Source organism: Dasypus novemcinctus, chromosome 17 (genome assembly GCF_030445035.2).
Source record: "Dasypus novemcinctus isolate mDasNov1 chromosome 17, mDasNov1.1.hap2, whole genome shotgun sequence".
Classification (NCBI taxonomy): Eukaryota; Metazoa; Chordata; class Mammalia; order Cingulata; family Dasypodidae; genus Dasypus; species Dasypus novemcinctus.
In genome coordinates this window covers 16,290,669-16,314,404 of record NC_080689.1, presented here as the reverse complement: position 1 = coordinate 16,314,404, position 23,736 = coordinate 16,290,669, and the positions used below count along the sequence as shown (strand labels likewise).

Here is a 23,736-nt window from a genome sequence, read left to right as displayed (position 1 = left end):
TATCCTTTTCTTTCTCCTTAACCTGAATCATTTCAATTGCATTATCTTCAAGTTTGCTCATTCTTTCTTTTGCCGTTCCCATCTGCTATTGAAACCTCCAGGAAATTTTTCATTTCAATTACTGTGGTCTTCAACTAGAATATTTGTGTTTGGTTTCTTTTAAAACTTGTATCTGTTGAGCTTCTCATATTGTTTATTCATTATTTTCCTGATAGGTCTTAATCTTTCTCTGACTTTTCCTTTATCTCCTTGAGCATATTGAGAATGACTTTTTAAAAGCCTTTGTCCAGGATAGCCAAAGTCTAATCTTCTTTGTTGATGGCTTCTGGGTTTTTATCTTGTTCCTTTGAATGTGCCATCATTTTCTATTTCTTTACCTATGCAGTAATCTTTATTTGCACACTGTACATTTTAATATCTTAAAGTGTTAACTCTGGTATTTAGCCCCTGAGCTGTCTATTTTTTTAGTTTTTATCCAGCTAATGATATGCAGAAATTTCCTTGAATGTCAGCCTACAAAAACAAACAAATATCAGAAAACAGTTTTCACAGACTACACATATTGGCTCTGCATTGGCTGGTGTTCTCCTTCAGCGTTCAACCCTCCTACAAGAATATCAATCTGAGGCTAATGTGAAGCAGGTCCTCTTTGTATGTTTTCTAAGCCTGTGTCTTGTCTTGGCTGGTGCTTGCTCTTAGCCTTAGGAATTACCCCATTTACAGGAATTCACATACCCACTCTATTTTTGGGAGGGTGAGCCAGAGAAGTTTTCTGTTTCAGTTTCAGGCTGCCATCTGATAGATTAGCACTGAAATTTGGCACCACAGTATGCACATAGGGATTCCTCTGCTCCCTTCTAAACAGGGCCAGGATTCCTCAGTGGGAACCCAGGCTGACTCAACACCTTGCTGGGGAGAGGACAGAGGAGCAGTCACAAGGGTTCTGTGAGTTTCTACTCTTGTTTTTAAAGCTATGTTTTTTTGAATTGTTAACCACCCAGTTACTGCAACCTTTTCACTGTTTCCCTGAGTTTTGAGGAAGATGGCTTTGCTAGTTTTGCTAGATTTTCAAGGATTCTGTTAGGGAAAAGCATCCTGGAGCATCTTAAGTGGTCATCTTTATTCTAAACAGTCAAGTTGTGTGGTTTTATGCACTTGCTAAGTAATGAGGTCTTGCATGGACAGAGTAAAATCTAAGTAAACTGTTTTGAGCAAATCAGTGACTCAATCAATTTAAAAACCTAAAACTAGATTGTACATTCTTTTCCTCTGGGCCCAATATTCTCTTCTTCCAAGCTGGAAAAAAATCTCTCTTTTAAAATATGATTTCCTCTGCAGTGTCACTGTCATGTGTCAGAGTTTTGAAGGGTGACATAATTTTACAAGAAATCTTATCCCTCCCATTGTTATTTCCATACTGAGTGAATAAATTTTGACTTCATCCTAATGTATTCCAGTTCACAGACAAAGAGATCAGAGCCTGCACATACCACAGTCATTATGAAGATTGCTACAGCATCACTCGCTAATATTTAAATGAGGCAATGTAAAAACCCACAGTGTGCTCAGTCAAAGACTAGTAAGATTGATGGAAACTTCTTAAATATGTTGCATAGTAATAGTACAGGAAGGAGGCTCATGCTCCTAAAAGGCTCCATGTGTCTGTCCACAGCTCGAGGAGGAGCGGCTCTCCATCATCGACAGGGACAACCGCCTGCTTTTGGAGAAGATGTCCCACATCATGAGGACCAAGGGACAGATTGACAACAGAAATGACTACAAGCACAAGAGGTAACAATCAAGCAAGCTGCCATCCCACCACCATCATCACGTAACCAAAATAAACCCCCCAGACTATTGGGCTCCAGATGAGGTCATTATCAGCTCTGGAGAATAGCTGTCTAAAAACTTGAATTGAGGAAAGGAGCATCCCAAGAGAGCCTTATATCAAAGAAGTTGTCCTTTTCCTCTGTAATCCATGAATCAAAGTTTTACATGAGACTTCTGAGCCCATTACTCCTACCTCCAATAAAAATCAGACATAAAATAGTTAACTAATATATATTGCATGTTTACTCTGTGCCAGGTGCTATTCTAAGCTTTTCAATCATTTTTCTCATTTAATTCTCACAATAACCCAATTAGGGAGGTACTATTGTGATTCTCATTTTACAGATGGGGAAACTGAGACACACAGAGGCACCATAACTTGGCCAAGATGACAGCTAGGAAGTGGCAGCTTGCAGATTTGAACCCAAGCTGTCGTGATCCAAGGCCTGTGTGTAGCTGGCTTCTCAATTTCCAAATGTAGCTAAAGGTTTTTGGTTTTTTTTCTGCAAGCAGACTGTTTTCGTCCAATTTCTGTCTGGAGAGAGTATCAATGATCAGATACTCCAGTGTCCAAGTGAGATAGTGAATGCTCCTATTTTTACAGACTTCTAGAAACAACCACACCCAGCTGAGATGCTACTCCTTAATAACCCATCTGAAAGAGAAATCTGTTTCTTTCACTTCTGCCCTCTGTGAATATGGGAAACAGCCAGGTCTTGATATTCTTTCAAATTCCCCTTTTATTTCTTGGAGACAATTTCTGCTCCTAAAAGCTCTTATTCTTCAAGGCAAATAAGTCCTCTCTCTCCTTGACAGAGGAGAAAATCTTATGATTTTATGAGAAAATGCTCACTAGTTTGAGCATTGTCTATTTCCCCTTTAAACGCAAAATTTTTATGGTGATTATGATGGATAATCGCCATAAAAATTTTTTTCAGATGTACTTGATCCTTTAAAAAACTTTAGCCTATATCTGTCTCCAAGAAGCTCAAAGTGGTTTTCATAATTAATTCAAATATAATTGATCCTCAGGCACCCCTACACCTATAATACAGAAAGGATACCATAGGCTCAGTAGGAAGAGTCATGTGAGAAGTTACTCATAGCCAAAGGAGTGGATCTGTTGTCTTGACTTTCATCAAAATGGCCAATCCACATTGATCTGTCTTCAGTCTAGCGAAGGTGGCTGGCTGCGTCGTCGTTCTGAAGATTTGGGGGTTGGGAGGAGGGTCAAGTCTAGAGTGTCAGGATTGAGGTCCCCTGCTTCCTGACTGCACCCCTCTCCAGCCCCCATGATATTACAACTTGAAGCTAGGACTCAAAACCTCCAATTGTCCCAGACAGTGCATGCTAGATCTGGAATCACATTCTGCTATAACAACAGACGACTTAACCTCAGCATAAAATTACTGTTCCATGCAGCTTGCCTTAAAGCTGTTAATCAAGTGGTTTAGGATAACAGCTAATTCCCACTCAACTCAGCCTAGGGCTGGGGCTGGGGGAAGGGGGAAAGTACTAGGCTAGGAGATTCTCCTTCCTGCCTCCTGGAATTCCTCTTTCAAACTCTTCATACCCAGATGTGATTTCCACCTTGAAAACCTACCTGAATTCTCACCCAGAGAACATGAGGAGGGGTAGGAAAGAGAAAAGGAAGCAGGAAGTATCATTTTAGAGAAACAGAAAGAGATGACTGACCCAGAGGAGGTGTCCCAGTCAAGAGCCCAAAGGGGGAAACGGACTTGGCCCAGTGGTTAGGGCGCCCGTCTACCACATGGAAGGTCCGCGGTTCGGGCCCGGGCCTCCTTGACCCGTGTGGAGCTGGCCCATGCGCAGTGCTGATGCGCGCAAGGAGTGCCCTGCCACGCAGGGGTGTCCCCGGCGTAGGGGAGCCCCACGCGCAAGGAGTGCACCAGTAAGGAGAGCCGCCCAGCGCGAAAGAAGGTGCAGTCTGCCGAGGAATGGCGCCGCCCACACTTCCCTTGCTGCTGACGACAACAGAAGCGGACAAAGAAAGAAGATGCAGCAAATGAACACAGAGAACAGACCAGACAACCGCGGGAGGGGGGAGTTAAATAAATAAATCAATCCTTTAAAAAAAAAAAAAAAAAAGAGGCCAAAGGAAGGCCTGGGGTCAGGCTTGGGGAAGGGAAGGGGCCAAACACCAGGATGTGGAAGGGATGTAAGAGGGCGACAGAGGACAGTCCCAGCTAGTTCCATACTGATAAAAAATAAGTTTTTCTATTTGGCAAACACACCAAACCAAACCAAAAGCAAACCTTACAATATCTTACAATACCTTAGCTTTCAAAAGGTAAGTATTATAATTCCCATTTCGAAGACAAGCAAACTGAAGCTCAAAGACGTTAAGTGGCTTCTGTCCCATTTCAAACCTAGGCTTTCCAGCTAGAACCTGACCCTTCCATGATACCGTGCGGTTTCCTGGGTGTTAGTATCTGCTTTTCTTGGAAGTAAAACCGTTTTTTTATCAGATATGTGAAGTCAAAACTTTTTAAACAGAGTAACCCAAGAAATGTCATTGAAATCAAGGCATCTGTCAATGAGAAAGTTGATTCAATCCTCAGGAATTAGGAAGGAACATGTAAGTGGCAATTTTCATTCTGATAAAACTGAATCCAGCCTTGTCCGCTGGCTGCATGAGGAGAAGTCTGCATCTATCTTGCTCACACCTTGAGCCTGGGAACATCATGGGTCATCAGTAAATGTTTACTGGATGAATGGATCAACTGAAGATGCAGATTCTAAGATTTTTATACCTCAGAGGTTTTCAAAGTTTTATAGAAAAGAAAACTGATGTTATTTAGGACTCATTATTCACAAATTGTGTTCAAGGATTCAAATGGACAGTTAAGAACACATAGGCTAACATTTATGTAATCTCGGTATCTTTTAAAAATATATATATGTATTATTTTAATAAAAGAACCCATAGGCTATGTCTGGGCAGCTCATAATCACATGGAGGCATGGATGGGTGAGAATATGAACAGGAGATAGTCACAGGAGGGTCTGGATGTAATTAAGGGCATATTGGATACAATAGTGGAAACACATCCTGAGGCTTAGAAGTTATGGTAAAAAAGTCAGTGGTCATGTCTGAACTAGAAATTAATGTACACTGCAGACACATGCTCCCTAAGTGTTATAAGGACTTTGGAAATGTCACTTGGGAGTCCAAGATTAAAAATCAGAGGTTAAGGTAGAAGGGATGGAAATGACTTTCTGATCTTTTTAAAGAGTGATCAGGAATGTTTCCAGGTAATATGCAAAGTTACCAAATACCATTTGGTTTTGAGGAGTCTCATGAAGGAAAGTTTTCAGCCTCTACATGAAGATACATTTGGTGGACACCCCAAAGTTGGGCAAGTTCAGATTGTAGCCATGGATATCTCCCAGGGCATCCTCAGGGATAATAAAACAGATTTGCTCTCTGCCTTGGCTCTATCACCCTCCTTGTGCAATATAACAAGAACCTGAAGAATTCAGCCCACGTGTCTCCCCCTCCTGCCCATTGTCTTGGCGGTTTCTGGACTGTCTCGCTCATAATGCAGTGTGTCCAAACGCCTCCTCTCCCTGCCTGCCTGTACTTCTGGATGCAGCTTCCCTTTTTTTTTTTTTTTAATTTCTCTCCCCTTCCCCCCACTCCAGTTGTCTGTTCTCTGTGTCTGTTTGCTGCATGTTCTTCTTTGTCCCCTTCTGTTGTCAGCGGAACGGGAATCTTTGTTTCTTTTTGTTGCATCATCTTGTTGTGTCAGCTCTCCATGTGGGTGGCGCCATTCCTGGGCAGGCTGCACTTTCTTTCGTGCTGGGTGGCTCTCCTTATGGGGTGCACTCCTTGCATGTGGGGCTCCCCTATGTGGGGGATACCCCTGCGTGGCAGGGCACTCCTTACGCCTATCAGCACTGCACGTGGGCCAGCTCCACACGGGTCAAGGAGGCCCGGGGTTTGAACCGCGGACCTTCCATGTGGTAGACGGACACTCTAACCACTGGGCCAAGTCCGCTTCCCAGCTTCCCATTTTGTAGACCATCTTATTGTCATCCCAATTGGAGTTTTAAAGCAATGATAGATTTAAATGCACATGTGTTCCCTCTACCATGCATTTATCTTGCTCAATAGTACACTGTGAACAAAGTGTGGTAGCTATACATGTCCAGAATCATAATGAATTTAGCTTCAAGGGGAATATTGACCACACTGGATGGAGTTTTGAAGTAGGGGGCACCCAGCATCCTTCAGCGAATGGCCCACACCAAAGTGATGGTAGAAATGGCATGTCTCCATGTGGTTAGTTTTATAGAAGCACTGCAGGAATGCAATTCAACAATTTTTATTAGGAGTTAGTTAAATTGGACACTGATAGCTTGCTCTTTCATTTCTCAGTTTACTCCATTCTAATAAAGACACTGTGATGGTTAGGCTAATGTGACAATTTGGCCATGTAATGGTGCCCAGTTGTTTGGTCAAGCAAGCACTGGGCTAATTGTAATACGAGGACATTTTGTGGACTTTAATCATCCATGAGTCTATTGCATACATGGCTGGTTACATCTACAATCAGCTGAGGAGATTGCCGTCAGCCTTAAAACAAGAAGTGATTTCAGCATTCATAGAGAGAATCCCCACATTTACTTCAGACAGTCAGCATCTCCTGGGAAATTCATTGGGGGCCTTTATCTGAGTCCCTGGTATGCAGGCTGCACTACAGAATTTGGACTTGTGAATCCCCACGGTCACGTGAGACAATTTTATAAAATATCTTACTATTTACAGGTATTAAATATCTCCTGTTGGTTCTGTTTCCCTAGAGAACCCTGACTGATACAGATGCTTACCCAGTTAGCCCACTGTGCTGAAGAGAAGAGTATCTCATTTTCAGGGAAAACCTGTCTGTTGCCAGAACACTGGAAACTAGTTGGTTCAAATAATATAGACCTATCTATCTACATCTAGATAATCAATAGCAAAAATCAACACTGTGAAAGAATCTTTATGACTAACTTTCACACCTGATTTTAGTTTCTACAGCTTTATTGGGATATAATTTGGCATACAGTAAACTGTGCATATTTAAAGTATATAATTGGATAAGCTTCACCAATCAAATGTGAAAATATTGCCACAATCGAGAGGATAAACATAATCATCACCACCAAAAGTGTTTTCATGCCCATCTACAATCCCTCGCCCCACCACTCTCTGGATCCCCATCCTCTCCCTCTCTCCAGGCAGCCACTCATCTGCTTCCTGTCACTCTAGGTTAGTTTGCACTTTCTGGAGACTTCAAGGAGAGGTTCCAGGCAGTGTTCATATTTGTTTCTGCCTTCTTGCACTTGGTACAATGAATTGCATGTATCAAAAGAGCATTCCTTTTCATTGCTAAGTAGAATTCCATTGTATGGATGTGCACAATTTGGTTTTCTATTCACTAGTTGATTAACATTTGGATTCTTTCCAGTTTTGGGCCATTACAATAAAGCAGCAATTGAGAAGCGACTGTGGCTCAACTGATAGAGTGTCTGCCTACCATTTGGAGAGTCCAGGGTTCGATACCCAGGTCCTCCTGACCCATGTGGTGAGCTGGCCCACGCAGTGCTGCCGTGCACAAGGAGTGCCATGCCACACAGGGGTGTCCCCCACATAGGGGTGCATCAGGTGCAAGAGGTGCATCCTGCAAGGAGCTGCCCCACACACAAAAAAGCTCAGCCTGCCCAGGAGTGGCACTGCACACATGGAGAGCTGACGCAACAATAAGAAAAAAAGTGACACAGGGAAACGGACTTGGCCCAGTGGTTAGGGCGTCCATCTACCATATGGGAGGTCCGCAGTTCAAACCCCAGGCTTCCTTGACCCGTGTGGAGCTGGCCATGCGCAGCGCTGATGCGCGCAAGGAGTGCCCTGCCACGCAAGGGTGTCCCCCGCGTGGGGGAGCCCCACGCACAAGGAGTGCGCCCGTGAGGAGAGCCGCCCAGCTTGAAAAGAAAGAGCAGCCTGCCCAGGAATGGCGCCACCCACACTTCCCATGCCGCTGACGACAACAGAAGCGGACAAAGAAACAACACGCAGCAAATAGACACCAAGAACAGACAACCAGGGGAGGGGGGAAATTAAATAAATAAATCTTAAAAAAAAAAAAAAGCGACAGTTTCCCAGTGCCACATGACAAGAATTCAAGTGGACACAGAAGAACACAGAGCGAATGGACAGAGAGAGCAGATGATGGGGGGTGGGGGGTTGGGGGGAGAAATAAATAAAATGTATCTTAAAAAAAAATAAAATAAAATAAAGCTGCAATGAATATTAATGTACCAAAATTTATATATTCATAAATAGGAGGCTGGTACACTTGCCCAAGCCTGAAAACTCAATGCCAAGTAGAGGATTTCAAATATAGGGCACAGAAACAGTCTCATGCATCATTGTATCTGGGGCCTTTTGAGGCTCACAGGCCTTTCACCAAACCTGCTGCAAACGGGCTGAACAAGAACCTGTCAGATTCCGGCCTGTCTCGTGAGTCACATGGGTAGGAAGCAACTCAGGCTCAAAGTCATGAGTGTATAGGATCGGGGAGGAATTTTGGTGTCCAAAGGCTAGGTCATAAATGCCAAATAAAAGAAACCTACCTCAACCCAGTGGGAGAAAAGGAAAATTAAAAGGGTATGGACTATTGTGGCAGACTGCCAAGTGTCAGCCACAACCTGGCAGTGGTTTCCACTGCTTGAGGCAAGGTACAACCTAAACTTTCTGAGCCGCAGTTTACCCATCTGTAAAGTAAGGACAGTGGTAGCTACCTCATGGAGGTGCAAGGATTAAAGACAATGATGGGTGTAAAGCACTTGGCACAAAGGAAGCTCTTAATGAGGTGCTGGGCTCTGTTCCCCACGCTTGTTCCCTCGAATTACGGGACTGCTGCCTGCCTGGCTGCTCCTGGGGACAGTGGAGCTGGTTTCTTGTTGATTCCGTTTTTATCACGCTGACTGCAACGTACACGTGGGACCTGAATTTTAGAACCTTAGTTGTTGCCCTTATACCTTAAAGGGGCAGGAAATAGGCGATTCGTTCAGTGCTAATAAAGCCCTCTGTTCTCATTTAGCCCAAAGGGCTTTATCACTGCTGTCACTTTCCCTTCTAAAAACTATGTGATCATTTTAAATTCCATTTTGTTACTATAACTCAGGCACAAAAAGTGACCCAGGCTCTTCCCCCTCAGAGGCAAAGCTGGCCAGAAGCCAAGGAAAGCTGAATCCAGGATATGGGAACATTTGTAATAAAAAAAAAAAAAAATCGCTTCCTTGAAGCTTTCAGGGATTTCAGTGTGGAGTGGAAACCGACTAGAGGCCTGTGAGTTAGGGCTCTTTGTAAGCCCCGGGACACCTTACTCAGCCTCTCCTGGGCCTTAGATCTGGGTTTCTCTGTTTCTCACTGTGTGACCTTCGGCAAGCCATCATCTTCTCTGTGCCTTGATCTCCTCATCTTAACATGAGAACTCTAGTGATTTTCGTATAGGATTGTTATTAGAATGAAATGAGTAAACACATGTAAATTATCAGTCAGTGCTCAGAACTCAGTAACTGTTAACCATTATTATTACTATTAGCTTCTTTGTATTTCAAATATAGATATTTTCCATCAAGGCTTCTTAAGCTTTTTTTCAGGCCAACAACTGCTTTGGCAGAATGATGTCTTTGGACCCTTTCTGAAAACCATGTGTTTAAATGAATAAAATAAAATCCACATGATTTCAAAGGAAACCAATTATATTGAAATACATTATCAAAATATTTTTCAAATTCTGACAGAATCATTCATGTACTTCTTCAAGAACATATTAAATAGCAAGATTTAGCATTGTCTAATAGCCACTGTAATATCAAAGGAGTGATGAGCATAAGCAATAATTCAAAATATATGAGATGGGAATATCTGAGACTTCTATTAGTGATAAAGGCATGGGATGTTGTGGGTTTGTTGTCTCTACTTATAATTGAAGGGAGTGCTGAATTTTGTTTAAAGATTGTTAGGAATAATGATATAATCACTTTCCTATACAAGTTCACGAACCCCTGGATTCTATTCATGGACAATTTTTAAGGTCCATAGAAGATCTTTCAGCCCATGGTCCCATGATTTGGTTCCAGCCAGGGGGTAATGGAACTCTTTTCTCCTAGCTCCTGCTACTTCCTGTGCCTAGTTTTCTGGGCAGTAGCCTGGGCAAGAACCCCATCCGCTGACTGTTGTGCTTGCTTATTCAACACCAAACAGGTCTACAGCCCCAAAGACTTCCTCATCTTCAAGCAATTTAAAATAGGATTCAAGCAGTTCATTGATTGAGAAGGTACTTTTAAAAACCCTTAGACGTAGACTCTAGCTAAATGAAAGTTCAGGGAGGAGAGAAGACAAATGAAGCCAGCTGTCAGCAACTTATGCAAACAGAGGAGAAAAGAGTAAAGATTTTCCACAAATAATGGATAATCCAGTAATGTTTTCTGTCCATCACAGGTCATGGTGAGGAACACACCCATAAATACAAGCACAGATTCAGACCCTCACCAGTCCCTCCACTCCCTCTTGTTTGTACTCAACCACATTTGAACTCGATTCTGTTAAATCTCAAGGAGCCACAGGTCATTCATATGTATAACTAATAATTGCTCTTTAAAAGTAGAAAAAGAAAGAAACTTAGTGGATGACATCCACCTTACAGAATGCATAGAGTAGGTGGCCTCGTAAAAGAAAACCAGATAAAGTGAATGGTTCTGCCTTGGACCACATGAGCAAAACTGTCAATTAGAATTCTAGATTCTTAAAATTCTAGGAATCTAGAATATTCTTGAAGACACCCTTGTCATTTATTCAGCCTTCGGATCTCAGTTTATTTTATTTATTTTTTCAGGAGGTACTGGGGATTGAACCCAGGACCTTGTATATGGGAAGCAGGTGCTCAACCACTGATCTACATCCACTCCCCAGATCTCAGTTTAAATGTCATGTCATAAGGAAGGACATCTAACTCATGTTCCCTTTCTTCCTCACTCTGGCACTATTCTGATCATTTCCTTTATAACATGTCATTTGTAATTATTTATTTGTGGGTTTACCTGTTTACTATCTGTCTTCCCACTGAACCACAAGTCTACTGACCATAGGAACTTGTCTATTTTGTTCACCATTTTAGACCCAATACCCAGTAGAGTGTCTGGCACATAGTAGGTGCTCTGTAAATATTTGATGAATGACTGAACAAATAAATGAGGTCATTGATGACTTCCTAGTGGCAAACTCCATTAAATATTTCCTTTTAAATTTTTAAAAATAATTCTCACAATCTCCTGATTATGAAAGTAATACATATTCATATTAGAAAATACAAAGAAGAAATTTAAATGCCTGTAATTCTACTGCTCAGAGATAATAGTTTTTGTATATGTGTCTACATTCATAGTTATATCTTTGTACACATATGCATCAGTCAGCTAAAGGGGTGCTGATGCAAAGTTCCAGAAATCTGTCAGCTTTTATAAAGGGTATTTATTTAGGGTAAAAGCTTACAGTTACAAGGCCCTAAAAAGTCCAACTCAAGGTGCCGTAAGAGGTACTTTCTCACCCAAAGTCTGCGGTCATGTGTTGAAGCAAGATGGCAGGCGATCTCTGCCTAGTCTCTCCTTCCTGCTTCTTCTTAAGGGCTCCATGGGCCCAGCTTCTTCCGATCTCAGCTGTAGGCTGGCACAGGGCTCGTCTCTCAGGGCTTCCTATATCAGTCCGGCATAGGGCTCATTTCTTTCCAGGCTTCTTCAGCTGCAAACCCTCAGGCAAATGGCTCATCGCTCCCAGGGGCTCTAGCTGTTTGAGCTTTCTCCTCTTGTCACATGACAAAGTTCTCTCCTCTGGCACCTATAGAGCTCTCACTCTTCCTGTGTCTTTTTCTGTGAGTGCCCCATTTATATCAGCCCACCAGGGGGGCAGGGACCTAACCTGAGTTATACCCTACTGATGTGGTCAAATCAAAGCCCCAGTCTTACCATAATTTTATCAAAGTATCTCAGCTGGATCTAACACAATCAAAGGGTATCACACCCAGAGGAACAGACCAGTTTACAAACACAATCCTTACCTTTTTTGGAGTTCATAAATAATCTCAAACTGCCACACTCCACCCTCTGAATCCCAAAAAAGATATTAAATATTCCCAAAAACTTTAAATCCTTTTGGTTAACAATGCTAAGTACAAAATCACATCATAATTTATAGAAATACAGGCTGTCTTGGGGCAAAGCCCCTCTGACTGTAGATCTGTGAAACCCAGAATTTATCTGCTTCCAATATGCCAGGGTTCTTAACCTTTTTTGTTCCCTGGATTCCTGTGCCAGTGAGGTGGAAACCATGAACTAAGTCCACACTATACTGTGGATTATTTAATAAATATATCACATCCACACCAACATGTCCCCACAAGAATATTTTTTTGCATTTCAACTCAAGCTCACGGACCCCTCGTTAAGAACCCTTGCAATATATAAAGGGACAGACATAGGATAAATATTTGCATTAACATAAGGAGAATTTGGGAGGGAAACATAAGTCATGGGTCCCCAACGGTTCTGAAAACCTGCAGGACATACTCTATTAGATTTCAAAATCTTGGAATCATTCTTAAGATGATGGTTTCTGGTAAGTGGATGTGACACAAGCAGTTGGGTGCCTGCCTACCACATGGGAGGTCCCAGGTTCAGTTCCCAGTGCCACAAGCAAGACAGCAAACTAACACAATGGGCTGGCATGGTGAGCTGATGCAACAAGATGATGCAACAAAGAGACACAACAAGGAAAACGCAATGAGAGATGTAACAAGCAGGGAGCAGAGGTGGCTCAAGCCACATGGGAGGTCCCAGGTTTGGCTCTCAGTGTCTCCTAAAAAGAAGAGGAGCACACAGCAAGCGCAAATTAGGGAAGCAGGGAGATATAAAGAAATAAAATAAATCTTAAAAAAAAAGAAAAGATGATGGCTTCTTCTTGGGGCCTCATGGGACCCCACCCTTTCCACAGACTTGCCCAACGGCCATTTTCTTGGTTCCACCCTCATCAAGCCTCTGGTTGGCTAAACCTGTAATTCATTCTTCTCTCCTTGCTTCTCTCCACTCCCACAGCTGACCAGGTGCCACCCGTTATTGAATCTTTACTTCTAACAGCTCTCTTCTCCACCCAGCAGCTTATAGCTGACTCAGATCGTCTTCACCTGTCACCTGGACCACAGCAGATGACAAGACCCTAATCTTTTCCCCCTCCAGTCTCTTTCTTTCCAATGTATTCTCGATCCCGTCTCCAGAGTGATCGTTCTAAAATGCAAGCCTGAACTTTAAACACTTTGTTTAAAACCATTCAGTGCCTTTCCAGGGCCTTCGAGGCCAAAATTCCTTAAGCTGCACCCAAGATCCTCCTAAATTCAGCCTCTGTCGGCCTCCTGTAATTCAGCCACACCAGCATCCTTGCATTTCTCCAAATGTGCCGTGCTGCTTCACACCCGGTGCTACCTGGGATGCCCTGCTGCCCCTTGCTTGCCTGGTGAACATCTACTCCTCCAGCACCGTTTCTCCTGATTGTCACCTCGTCTCTCAGGAAGGACAGAGCGCTTCCCGCCTTTGTGGCCCTGAGGACGGGGGTTGCATTTATTCCCCCCCTAATGTATCATCTTTCTCAACTGGGTGACCAGGGGCGCTGAGGGCAGGGACGGGCTTTCACTCAGCTCTGAAGCCCCTGGCCTCCCAATCCCAGCACCTGGAGGATGGTTTACTAAATGTTTGCTAAATGGGTGAACCAAGCCCTTCCCACCTGGGAGGCCGGTCAGCTTTCCTTGCCCACACAGGTTCAATCTCTTTAACGCAAAGCAACTTCTATCCCACTTTCTTTAACTATTTCAGTACTTTGAGAAATGTGTATGCTGTTTTGTTTTAGTCTAAACAGGGCAAAAAGAGAACAGGAACTTCGCGGAGTGCAAAAAGAAAACAGAATCCTTCTGGAAAGGATCACACACTCAAAGCCCTGGTATCAAGCTCGAAGATGGTATGAAGACTGGGACAGAATTGAAAAGTACAGGGACACCATTGCAAAATACCCTCAAAGATGGTATCACACACCAAGTGGAAAGGTAACTGTGGATTTCTTTTCTGTTTCGATCTATAATTATTGGAAATTTCCATTTTGTTCATCAGATTCATCAAACATATGAATTTGCACATTCTTTGCTATACTAAAGCATTTGTTCTATAGTCAGCAAGTGGACACCAAACAGTCCTAACCTAGTAATTCTCCTACTTGATCCTGATATGGAATTCAGCAGCCCCAAGTCCACTCTCTCCTCGTGCCTCTCAAGCATTTCAGCAGATTAAGAGACCATGTTCAGAAAACATTTCCATATTTCAATTTCTAGGTCTTAACTTCCACCTCTATGCTTCCTACCAGGCCTCAAAGCCCTCAACAGTAAACTTCATTTCTAGAATTGGTTTCGGTCTATTTAACTCTATTGGCATCTGTCTTTCATCCCATTTCACTGCCCTATTGAGATTATGACCACAGAAAATTAAAGGACTTTATGTCACCACACCATTTAGAATGACCCAGATGCAGAGAGAGCACAATGTTTTCTTAGCTGTTCAAGCACCCTCCAGTCTCTATATCCAGGAATAATGGCCATGACACTTACCCATATGCTTCCAGAGAGATCAAGTGTTAAATGCACAATTCTTTGACTGATCTCAGCAATAAGAAGGGGAGGGGGTGATGTTAAAGACCTCAGAATTGCCAGCCACCTCCCATGTGCTTCTGGAATTGCACATCTTGTTTTGTAGACTTGGAGCTTCTCTTTCATGTTTTATTTTTGGTTTGCATTGCAGAATTCAATTATTTCAATGGTTAATAAGATTAAAATGTTGATTATGCATTTAAAACAAAAAATCTGCTCTGCAAAAAAAAAAACAACACAAAAAAACTTTAATGTTCTGCTTACTTCATACAAACTGCTTTCCAGAAGTCTTTTTTTAAAGATTTATTTTATTTATTTATTCCCCACCCCTTGCTGCTTGCACTAGCTGTCTGCTCTCTGTGTCCATTTGCTGCACATTCTTCTATATCTGCTTGTCTTCTCTTCTCGTCTTCTGTTTAGGAGATACCAGGAACTGATCCTGGGAACTTCCGACGTGGGAGAGAGGCACCCAATCGCTTGAGCCACATCCAGTTCCCTCTAGAAGGTTTATAGCAACTTACACTCCCCAAGCAGTACCTCAAATTCCATACTTCCTCACCAGCATTCAGGGTTAACCTTTGGGGGGAATTACCACTTGGCAACTTGACTGGCACAAAAAAAGTGGTGTTTTATTTGATTTTGAATTTCTTTGATTACTAGGGAGGTTGAGCTTTGTTTCCTATCTTTTTTGGCCGTTTGTAATTCCCTACATGAAATATCTGTGTCCCATGCCATTTTCTACTGGGGTCTTGGGTTTTTATTCATATTGCTACATTTGCTATACTCCTTCAGTTTATATTCATCTAATCTATTTTTGGTCATCATTTTATTTTTAATATTTGTATTGTTTTATTTTGCTCTGTCTCTTATAAGCAGAATACTGTTAACTTTGCTTTTTAACCTAGTCCAAGGTTTATTTTCCCCCTCAGTTTTATCCATTTATTTTTACTGACATGAGAATTGTGTTTGCTTTCATTTCTGGTTTTGTTCTTGGGTCCCTTCTTTTTTCTCCCTTTTATGTTGTTGTTGTTTTCTTTAGGAACTGTCAAGAAAAATACTTGGAGCCTCTGCTTCAAGTCTATCCTTTACATAACAGGAAACAGATAAAGCCCAAGAGGGAAGGTCAGATACTGAGATAAAGTAAAACAAAGACAAGGAAAATGGAGGCAGCTAGAGAAAGGGTTTCCGGCAGCGAGGCAGCCCAGAGAGGGGCACTCTATTTGAAGCGTCACCAGCTTTGTCTAAACAAATTTCAAGTATGTGTCTACCCCCGTGATAAAGTGCTGAGTGACGTGGCGCCTTGGGAGAGAAGTACAAGAGCTGGTGAGCGCAGGAGCGGCGGCGTCTTCCCAGGCAGCCCACCCTTGCCTGTCCAGCTCTGCGGGAGGTTATTCAGCTGCTCTGTACTTGGCTTCTTCACGATAAAGACAAAAATGGAAAGCCTAAGGGAGCAAACAACCAATTCATTGTTTCTTGGCCTCAAGTCAGAATTAGAATCTGGGTGTCTCAAATTCAAGAGATAGCTTTATCATGAGCTGCCTTCATGTTGTTTTGTTTGGGTTTGACTTCCTCCCGTCATGTGTGAAGGAGGTTGAGGGTGACTGGCACAAAGACAGGCACTTACGTAGGACTGGGAGGCTCAGAATTTTAGAGTATGGTGGCCATCAATTGCCTTCCCATCTGTTGGGCCTGAAATAGCAGGACTAGCCATGTGCTCTCTGAGCCTTTCTGCCTACCTCTGAATCATAAGGTACTTAGCCAGGGTCAAAGCCAAGGGTGGGAGTTGAGCTAGACACTTTTTAGGATAGGGTTCTTCCTTTGAGAAAGAAAAACAAAAGCAACTGCAGGTTTAGGGAAGGAAAAATCTCAGATGTATAGGAACAGAAAGCTGGAAAAACAGTCCCAAGTGTGTGTTGGGTAGCCCACCGCTTGACCAGCTCCCCAGTCTGCAGATTAGACTTTGCTCTCGCCTGCTGTTCCACTGAGCTGCGTTCTGGTTCTTTGCTGGTCTTTACAGGCAGGATATACCACAATTTACCTCAAATGTTCTAGAAAACTTGCCTCTCCCTTGATATGGTTGCAAAAACCCTGTCCTCTGTCTCTGGGTCCTATCTATATCCCTGAGTTTAATATGGAAAGCACAACTATTCCTTCACCTCTTTCCATGAAGGCTATCATAAAGGAATGCTATTTCTTAATTTGAGTGGCTCCACTGCCAGCTCTCCCAGAGGCATCAAATTTTTTTTTCTAGTTTAAATATTAGTTTATAAACCACCCCAAACATATTGAAGGAAGGATTTCACTTTTCCATCCTCTTTACCATTTTCAAAACACTCCTCATTTGTCCCTAGTTCCAAAGTGAGAAATTGCTAGATTAATTTATTTTTTAACAATTTCACTGTGGGATAAAATATGTATATGATCATCCAATAAAACCATTACTGGAGCCCTCAATTAATTGGAAGTATGCCTTACTCCAATTCAATACTCCAACCCCCAAAATACACATACCTAACATAAAAAAGAGAAACACAAACAAACTATGAAATACACTTAACTGAGAAGGAAAGAAAAAAATAAAACAAACATAAATGATCTCACAGAGTAACAATTAAATTGTTAAATAAATAGCCCGCCGTTAATGGCTGCAGTGTTTAAAACCAATTTAAGGGGCAGAATGGTGGGGAGGAAATGCCGGGGACCATGTGTCTATGTGACCCCAAGCTCCGGGGTGTGCTCATTTGATCGTCCTGGATAAATTATCCCTTAGCCACCATGAACCTCTGTTTTCTCATTAGTAAAGACAGGCTATTAACCACCTCCAAAAATTAATGTCAGAATTAAATGAGTAACATTTATTAAAACAACCATAAAAGTGCCTGGTGCTTGCTTGGCAAATAAAATATTAACTTCTTTCTTTCCTTCTTCCCCTTATGTGTCTGTCATAGAGAATAAAAACTCTGATGTTGGGATAATGTCCTGAAGACCCTGCACCATCCAGCACCAACAAGTTAATAAGGTTTAGTTTTCTGATTGAAAGTACGCTGATACATTTTAGAAACATTTTCAAAAATAATTGAAATAATAAGAGGGTCTCTTATTATCCCAATAGACACATCTCTAAAGAAGATATGTTAATGGCCAATAAGCACATGCAAAGCTGCTCAACATCATTAGTCATTACGAAATGCAAATCACATGAGCTATCACTTACTACCATTAGAATGGCTATAATTACAGAGGTGATAATATATATTAATATATATTAAATATTATATTAATATAATAATATATATAATTAATATATATATTAATATATATTAAATATTATATTAATATAATAATATATATAATATATATTACCACCTCTGTAATTATATTAATATATATATATGATTACTATAATCACAAGCTTTGGTGAGAATATGGAGCCATTGGAACCCTTAAACCCTGCTAGTGGGAATGGAAAATGGCAGTTCCTCAAAAAGTTAAGCAAAAAGTTTTTATCATATAACACAGCAATTTTACTCCCAGATACATATCCAAAGCATATATCCATCCCCAAACTGCTATATAAATGTCCATAGTGGATTTATTCTTGATAGCCAAAAGTGAAGCAACCCAAATGTCTATAAATTATACAATGGTATATTATTCAACCATAGAAAGGAATGCAGTACTGATACGTGCTGCAAACAACATGTGTAAACCTTAAAAAACATCATGCTAAGTGAAAGATGCCAAACACAAAAGGTCACATATTGTATGATTCCATTTATATGAAATGTCTAGAATAGGCAAAAACATAGAGACAGAAACTAGATTACTGGTTGCCAGGAACTGGGGAGACGGAGGCTTGGGAAATGATGGCTAAGGGGTGCAGGGTTTCTTTTTGGAGTAATGAAGAAAGTGTTCTAAATTTAGATTGTGGTAATGGCTGTACAACTCTGAACACACCAAAACCACTGGAATATATACATTAAACGATAAATTTTATGATTTAGAAGTATATTTCAATAAAGCTGCTGTAAAATTGAAACATTATATAGTTAATTCCAAATAAAGCAATATTGTCAATGTTCAGAAATACTCCCTTTCCTATGTATTCTAGTACACTGATATTTTACCATCCTTGCCTAAGGAACATGTTTGTTTCAGATATGCATTTTTGATCCAGCAGGAACTGAAACTGAAATTTAGCAAGGGCATATCAAAGACTGGACCCAAAAAAACGACTTGGGAAAAGGATGAAGACTCAGAACACAAATTGGGGAAAGAAGATGACAAGGCTGATGGACGTGGTGATGGGGAAATCTGACAGGGCTATTACTGGCTCCTCTGGGGCTGGAGGGACCTCTGATCCTCAGGAATGTTTACTTTGACATCCGGGGCCTGAGGAACAGAGCAACCCCAGCCCCCTGCTCTGTTATCACCCTGAGGACAGCTGTTAAATGTGGATGAGGCTGCACTCTAAAAATTGTGTGTGTTTAAGCAATGCATTTGACCAGATGCATCAAAACTATTGTTTTTTGTGTTCTACCCTGATAATTGAAAACAAGTTATGCAGAGTAATGTTGAGAGTTAAAGGACTTTGAATTAGATTTTTTTCTCTATGAATACTTATTCTCTTACCATATATTGTGATGTTGTGGATTTGTTTATAATTCTTAGGTAGATGTGTGAGATTTACCTTTAAACTCCCATGATTGTTACTTTGACTATTTAAATAAATCAAATTAAAATTCTTCAGCATAATGAAACTACAATCGAATTCCAGAATACAGATCCTAAGATACAAAAAGGACCCAGTGGATCTTGATCAGAGAAGTGAAAGTATGCAGTTGAAAGAATCCTTGGATGTCTATTTTCTCTGTCACCCCCAGTTAAGATTGCATTTAAAGTATTCCACAACAGTGAGCATCTGTAGTATTGTTATGGTTTAAATGGTTTTAAAGTCTTGAGTGCACCTTCATTCACAGATTCAACAGAATTCCCTTTGTGTACCAGGTACACACACATGGTCCCTGCCCTCCTGGAGTTGATAGGGTGGCCCTCTTGGTCATGCATTACATCTTTGCTATATTCAACTCCTTACCAAGAAAAAAAAAGCTAATTCCACTCCTTTATACAAAAACCCTTTAAATAATACTTGAAGCTCAATAGTAAGTCTCACCTTCAGTTCCTCTTCCCTAGATGGAATTATCCCAGGGTTTTTACCATACCCCAGGGGCCCGTCCATCAGTGGTGTTTAAAATCACAGACTTTGAAGTCAAGCACCCCTGGATTAGCTTGTGCGGCTAATTAGTGTCCGTGGTATGAATTACCATGAAAAACAGGAAAATACTGGAAGGAGAAGACAATTTATTTCAGTTGATATTGAGATATCATTTCACCAATTAGCTTGTGTGGCTTTAACCTCATCTGTTAAGCAAGGTAACAATAGAATTTACCTAGAGATGAGGTTGGATTAAATTAGCTCTCAGTCTGGCACATATCTAGCATTCGATACATCGGATACTTCAACTTATCTAAGTCCTTTTTCTGTTGTGAAGCCCCAAAATCAGCACAATACTTTTCTTAAGAATCTCAGTTACTGTACAATTTTATAGGAAAATTACCTCCTGATATTGATTTCTTACTTTATTTTACAACCCCTCATTTTTGTGCTTCCTTTTTAATGATGACAATTTGGGGTTGATATTAGCAGTAACTCGTTGTTTTCCCTCCTGCCTTGCTTTCCTACCCCAGTGACCATATTACTACCAAGAACTGTGCTTTAATTGCCCTGCTCTCTGCCAGCCTTCACCCGATAGGACCTAATACAATTAGATTTAAAGTACCACACAACTGGAAAAGTTGCACTTGGTCATGAGGACCTTATTGTCTTTTTCTACCTGCCACTTTCCAGAAAGTTGACAGTTTATAAAGACTGTCAAATTGCTCCAAGTGGTCAAGAAGCAGATGTCTTGGAAAACCATATGGTAAAATCTCCCCAGTATAGAGGGGCTTCTGCTCTTCTCCCCTCTGAACTCTGCTGAGGGTCTGCAGTTAGCAAATGTCTTATTCCAGGAGGACCCCCTGGGATAAAAACCAGCCAGCCAAGTCATCTGATTTTGAAGTAACCTGGAAAGTAAAGTCCCGGACGTGTTCTCAGGTCCAGAGTATTATTTCATGCACCAAATTAGCTGAAATACAGAGAACTTCAAAATGCCTTAAAATCACCATCAATACAGTGGATGAGCACAAGCTACCTGTGTCCCTGGCACAAGGGGCAAGACACTGGGGAGATATTTGTTAAATATATGGAGGAAGGAAAGAAAGGAGGGAGAAAGGCAGGCAGAGAGGAGGGGAGAAGGGAAGAGAGGAAAAGAGGAAGGAAGGAAACCATGAAGGAGGAGGGGGTGGAGAGGAAAGTGCAGTGCTCCTGCCGTGGGCTCTGGCATGGGGGGGTGGCCCCAGGGCTGAGCAAGAGCTGCCTCTGCACCTGGGGACCTGGGGGGGGGGCCTCCCTTGCCTTGTGCCTTGCTGCGGTACAGCCCAAGCGAAAGTGGCCATATTCCTTTTTCTCAAAGACAATGAAATTCCAAAAATACTTGGGACCAAGAAATTCCAAAATACACTTTGGACCAATTTTGTCAAGTTTCCCATTACTCATCCTCTTGTTTGCGGCTAAATCAAAGGTGCCAGAAAGTAGAACATGAAGCTGCCCTTTCCCCACACCTGGACCTTGTTTTGTCACCAACTGGATGGTTCCTTTCTTTTGGCCTTAGAGACCACAGAAGCCCCTCTGGTTGCCAAGTAGGCACAGAGTCCTAAATGCAGTGGAACGCCCCTGAAATGTAGGCATGGTAGACAGGATGAGTATCCAGACCCTTCCTTCCAGTTCTCAAGCACCGTGACTTCCTCCTTCGAGGAATGGTGGTCTAACCTCAAGGTTAGACTTGTCTAGTGCACTCCTGTGAGCTAAAGCTGGGTTCAACAGATTGGGTTGAGTGGAAGAACGCTAAGAGTACACTTAAAACTGGAAACTATGAGTTAGAGGCATAAAACACTAGGAAGCAAGAACAGTTGATTTTGAAGATACCTTGAGAAAGTAAGGTCCTGGGTATGTTTTCAGGTCCACAGATGCATTTGTCCCATTTTACACAGTGCATCAGATTAGGTTACAGCCACTTGATGGCACCTATTTTTGCCCACTTGAGAGCCTTAGTTCTTTGTACCACTCTGATGGTATTTATCAAATATGCCTTCTGTTGTATAGCTATTTGTTTAATTGTCTTATCTCTTAAACATAACTATAATGTCCCAAAACACTATACTTAATAAACAGCAAATTAGTTTTAAGGTAACTCATAAGTGAAGTAGGGAAAAATCACAAAGAGTACTGACTCTCAAAACAGTGGTTAAAATGGAAAGAATCCTACCAGTTCCTAATCTGGAACCCTTAGGAAATCCATTTTTAAAGCTCTTATTGGATCTCAAATTCTTTGATCTGGAGCTCAGGACAATTTTCAGATGTCCCTAGCCTGATCAAATGCCAGCCTTGCCAGGGACTTCCACAAAAAATAAAATGTCCCAAGGCTAGCCATAGTCATCTAAAAAAAAGACCTTAGAGAAACACACACGCACACACACAATGTACATGTGGAGAAATTGTGGCACCTAGTGGTGACTTCTAGAACTGCAGTCTCTGGTTCCTACATAATGAAAAGAGGGCACTTAAAGAACAAGGAACAAAACCCACGGGCAATTTGCAAATGAATCAGGCTTTTTAAATTAAGACTTTCTCTGCTACAAGTTTGATGAGAAATTTTAAGGAACCCACTGCTCCAGCTCCCCTAATTAGCACTATTTTACTTATGTGTTCTCCCAATATCTTAATCAAAATGTAAATTGTATCAAAATAATCTATCATTTTCAATGGCTATATAATAAGTAATCCAAAATTCTAAGAACTGATCAAATAAGGAGAATATAGCCAACTACCAAAACATTACATTCAGTGGAATCAGGAATTCTTCAGCACAGTTAAATAATAAAATATTGTTATTTTATAATAAGATTCTCCAGACTATGAAATGCAATTTGAGAAAATAGTAGATTTCCCAAGAATATTAACAGAATTCTGTTTAAGAAGCAGCAGAGTAAAATCCTTACCTAAAAAGATTATATATTACAAGCAAAGTAATATGACTGCATTAATCACCACTTCCAAGCAATATCACTTGAGATAAATTGTGTCCTTTCCTTCCAGTATTTTTCCATTTTTCATGGTAATTCATACCATTGGCACAATATCCATTTTCTATTTATGTAAGTGGCAGGATTCAAGTGGTCACAAAAAGCTCCTTACAGTCCCAGACCACAGTAACTATGTGGAAAGAATGTTTCTCCTCCTTCTCCATGGAGGCCTTTGGGTTTCATTGAATCCCTTCTCAAGGTATCTCAAGTTTCTCTTCTCATGATAAACCGGAACCCCACTCCTACCCCCACCCTCACCCCATGGCAGTAGCATGGGCTCTGGAGAAGCATTCTGACTCCACAACGCACTAGTAAGGAATGTAGATTGCACTGATAATTTTGAGGAAGATGTAAATTTGGGCTTACGCTGAATCCCACTCAGTGAATGTTCTTTACAATCCATTTTCAATGTCTCTCTTTTTCCCCAGCTTTCCATTCTGGGTTCCAGCTGCCTCTTCCCCTTTCTCTCTTCCTTTTCCCGTATAGCTTAGAAATCCTTTCTACTTCCCTGACCAATTCAGCTGTGGCCCTTACTTTGCACTTCACACTCAGTAAAACCAAAGTTGGGCCCTTGTTAGGAGTTCAGCAGTCATCCTTTTATTTTCCCAAATAGGGCCTGCATTAGTCAGCCAAAGGGGTGCTGCTGCAAAATACCAGAAATTGGTTGGTTTTTATAAAGGGTATTTATTTGGGGTAGGAGCTTACAGATACTAGGCCATAAAGCATAAGTTACTTCCCTCACCAAAGTCAGTTTTCACTTGTTGGAGCAAGATGGCTGCCAGCGTCTGAGAGGGTTCAGGCTTCCTGAGTTCCTCCCTTCCTCGGGCTTGCTTCTCTTTCCTCTGTGAGCTTACTTCCCAGGGTTCCGGCTTAAGGCTTCAGCATCAAACTCCAACATCAAAACTCCAAC

The 23,736-nt window shown here is 41.5% G+C and overlaps 1 protein-coding gene across 2 annotated transcripts in view; it reads left to right on the top strand.

Annotated features, from left to right (window-relative positions):
• The window catches only part of CFAP97D2 (CFAP97 domain containing 2), a 36,135-nt gene extending 17,138 nt beyond the window's left edge, over nt 1-18,997 (top strand). The window contains exons 3-5 of one of the 2 annotated variants that reach the window (XM_023592108.3): nt 1,673-1,791; nt 13,799-13,991; nt 18,766-18,997. In XM_023592108.3, the coding sequence (XP_023447876.1) occupies nt 1,673-1,791; nt 13,799-13,991; nt 18,766-18,903 (450 nt within the window). In that variant the 3' untranslated portion in view covers nt 18,904-18,997. Of the gene's footprint in view, nt 1-1,672; nt 1,792-13,798; nt 13,992-15,005; nt 17,126-18,765 lie in introns of those variants that run through there. The other variant, XM_058278337.2, reaches the window with a different exon arrangement.
• Nucleotides 18,998-23,736: the final 4,739 nt, after the last annotated feature.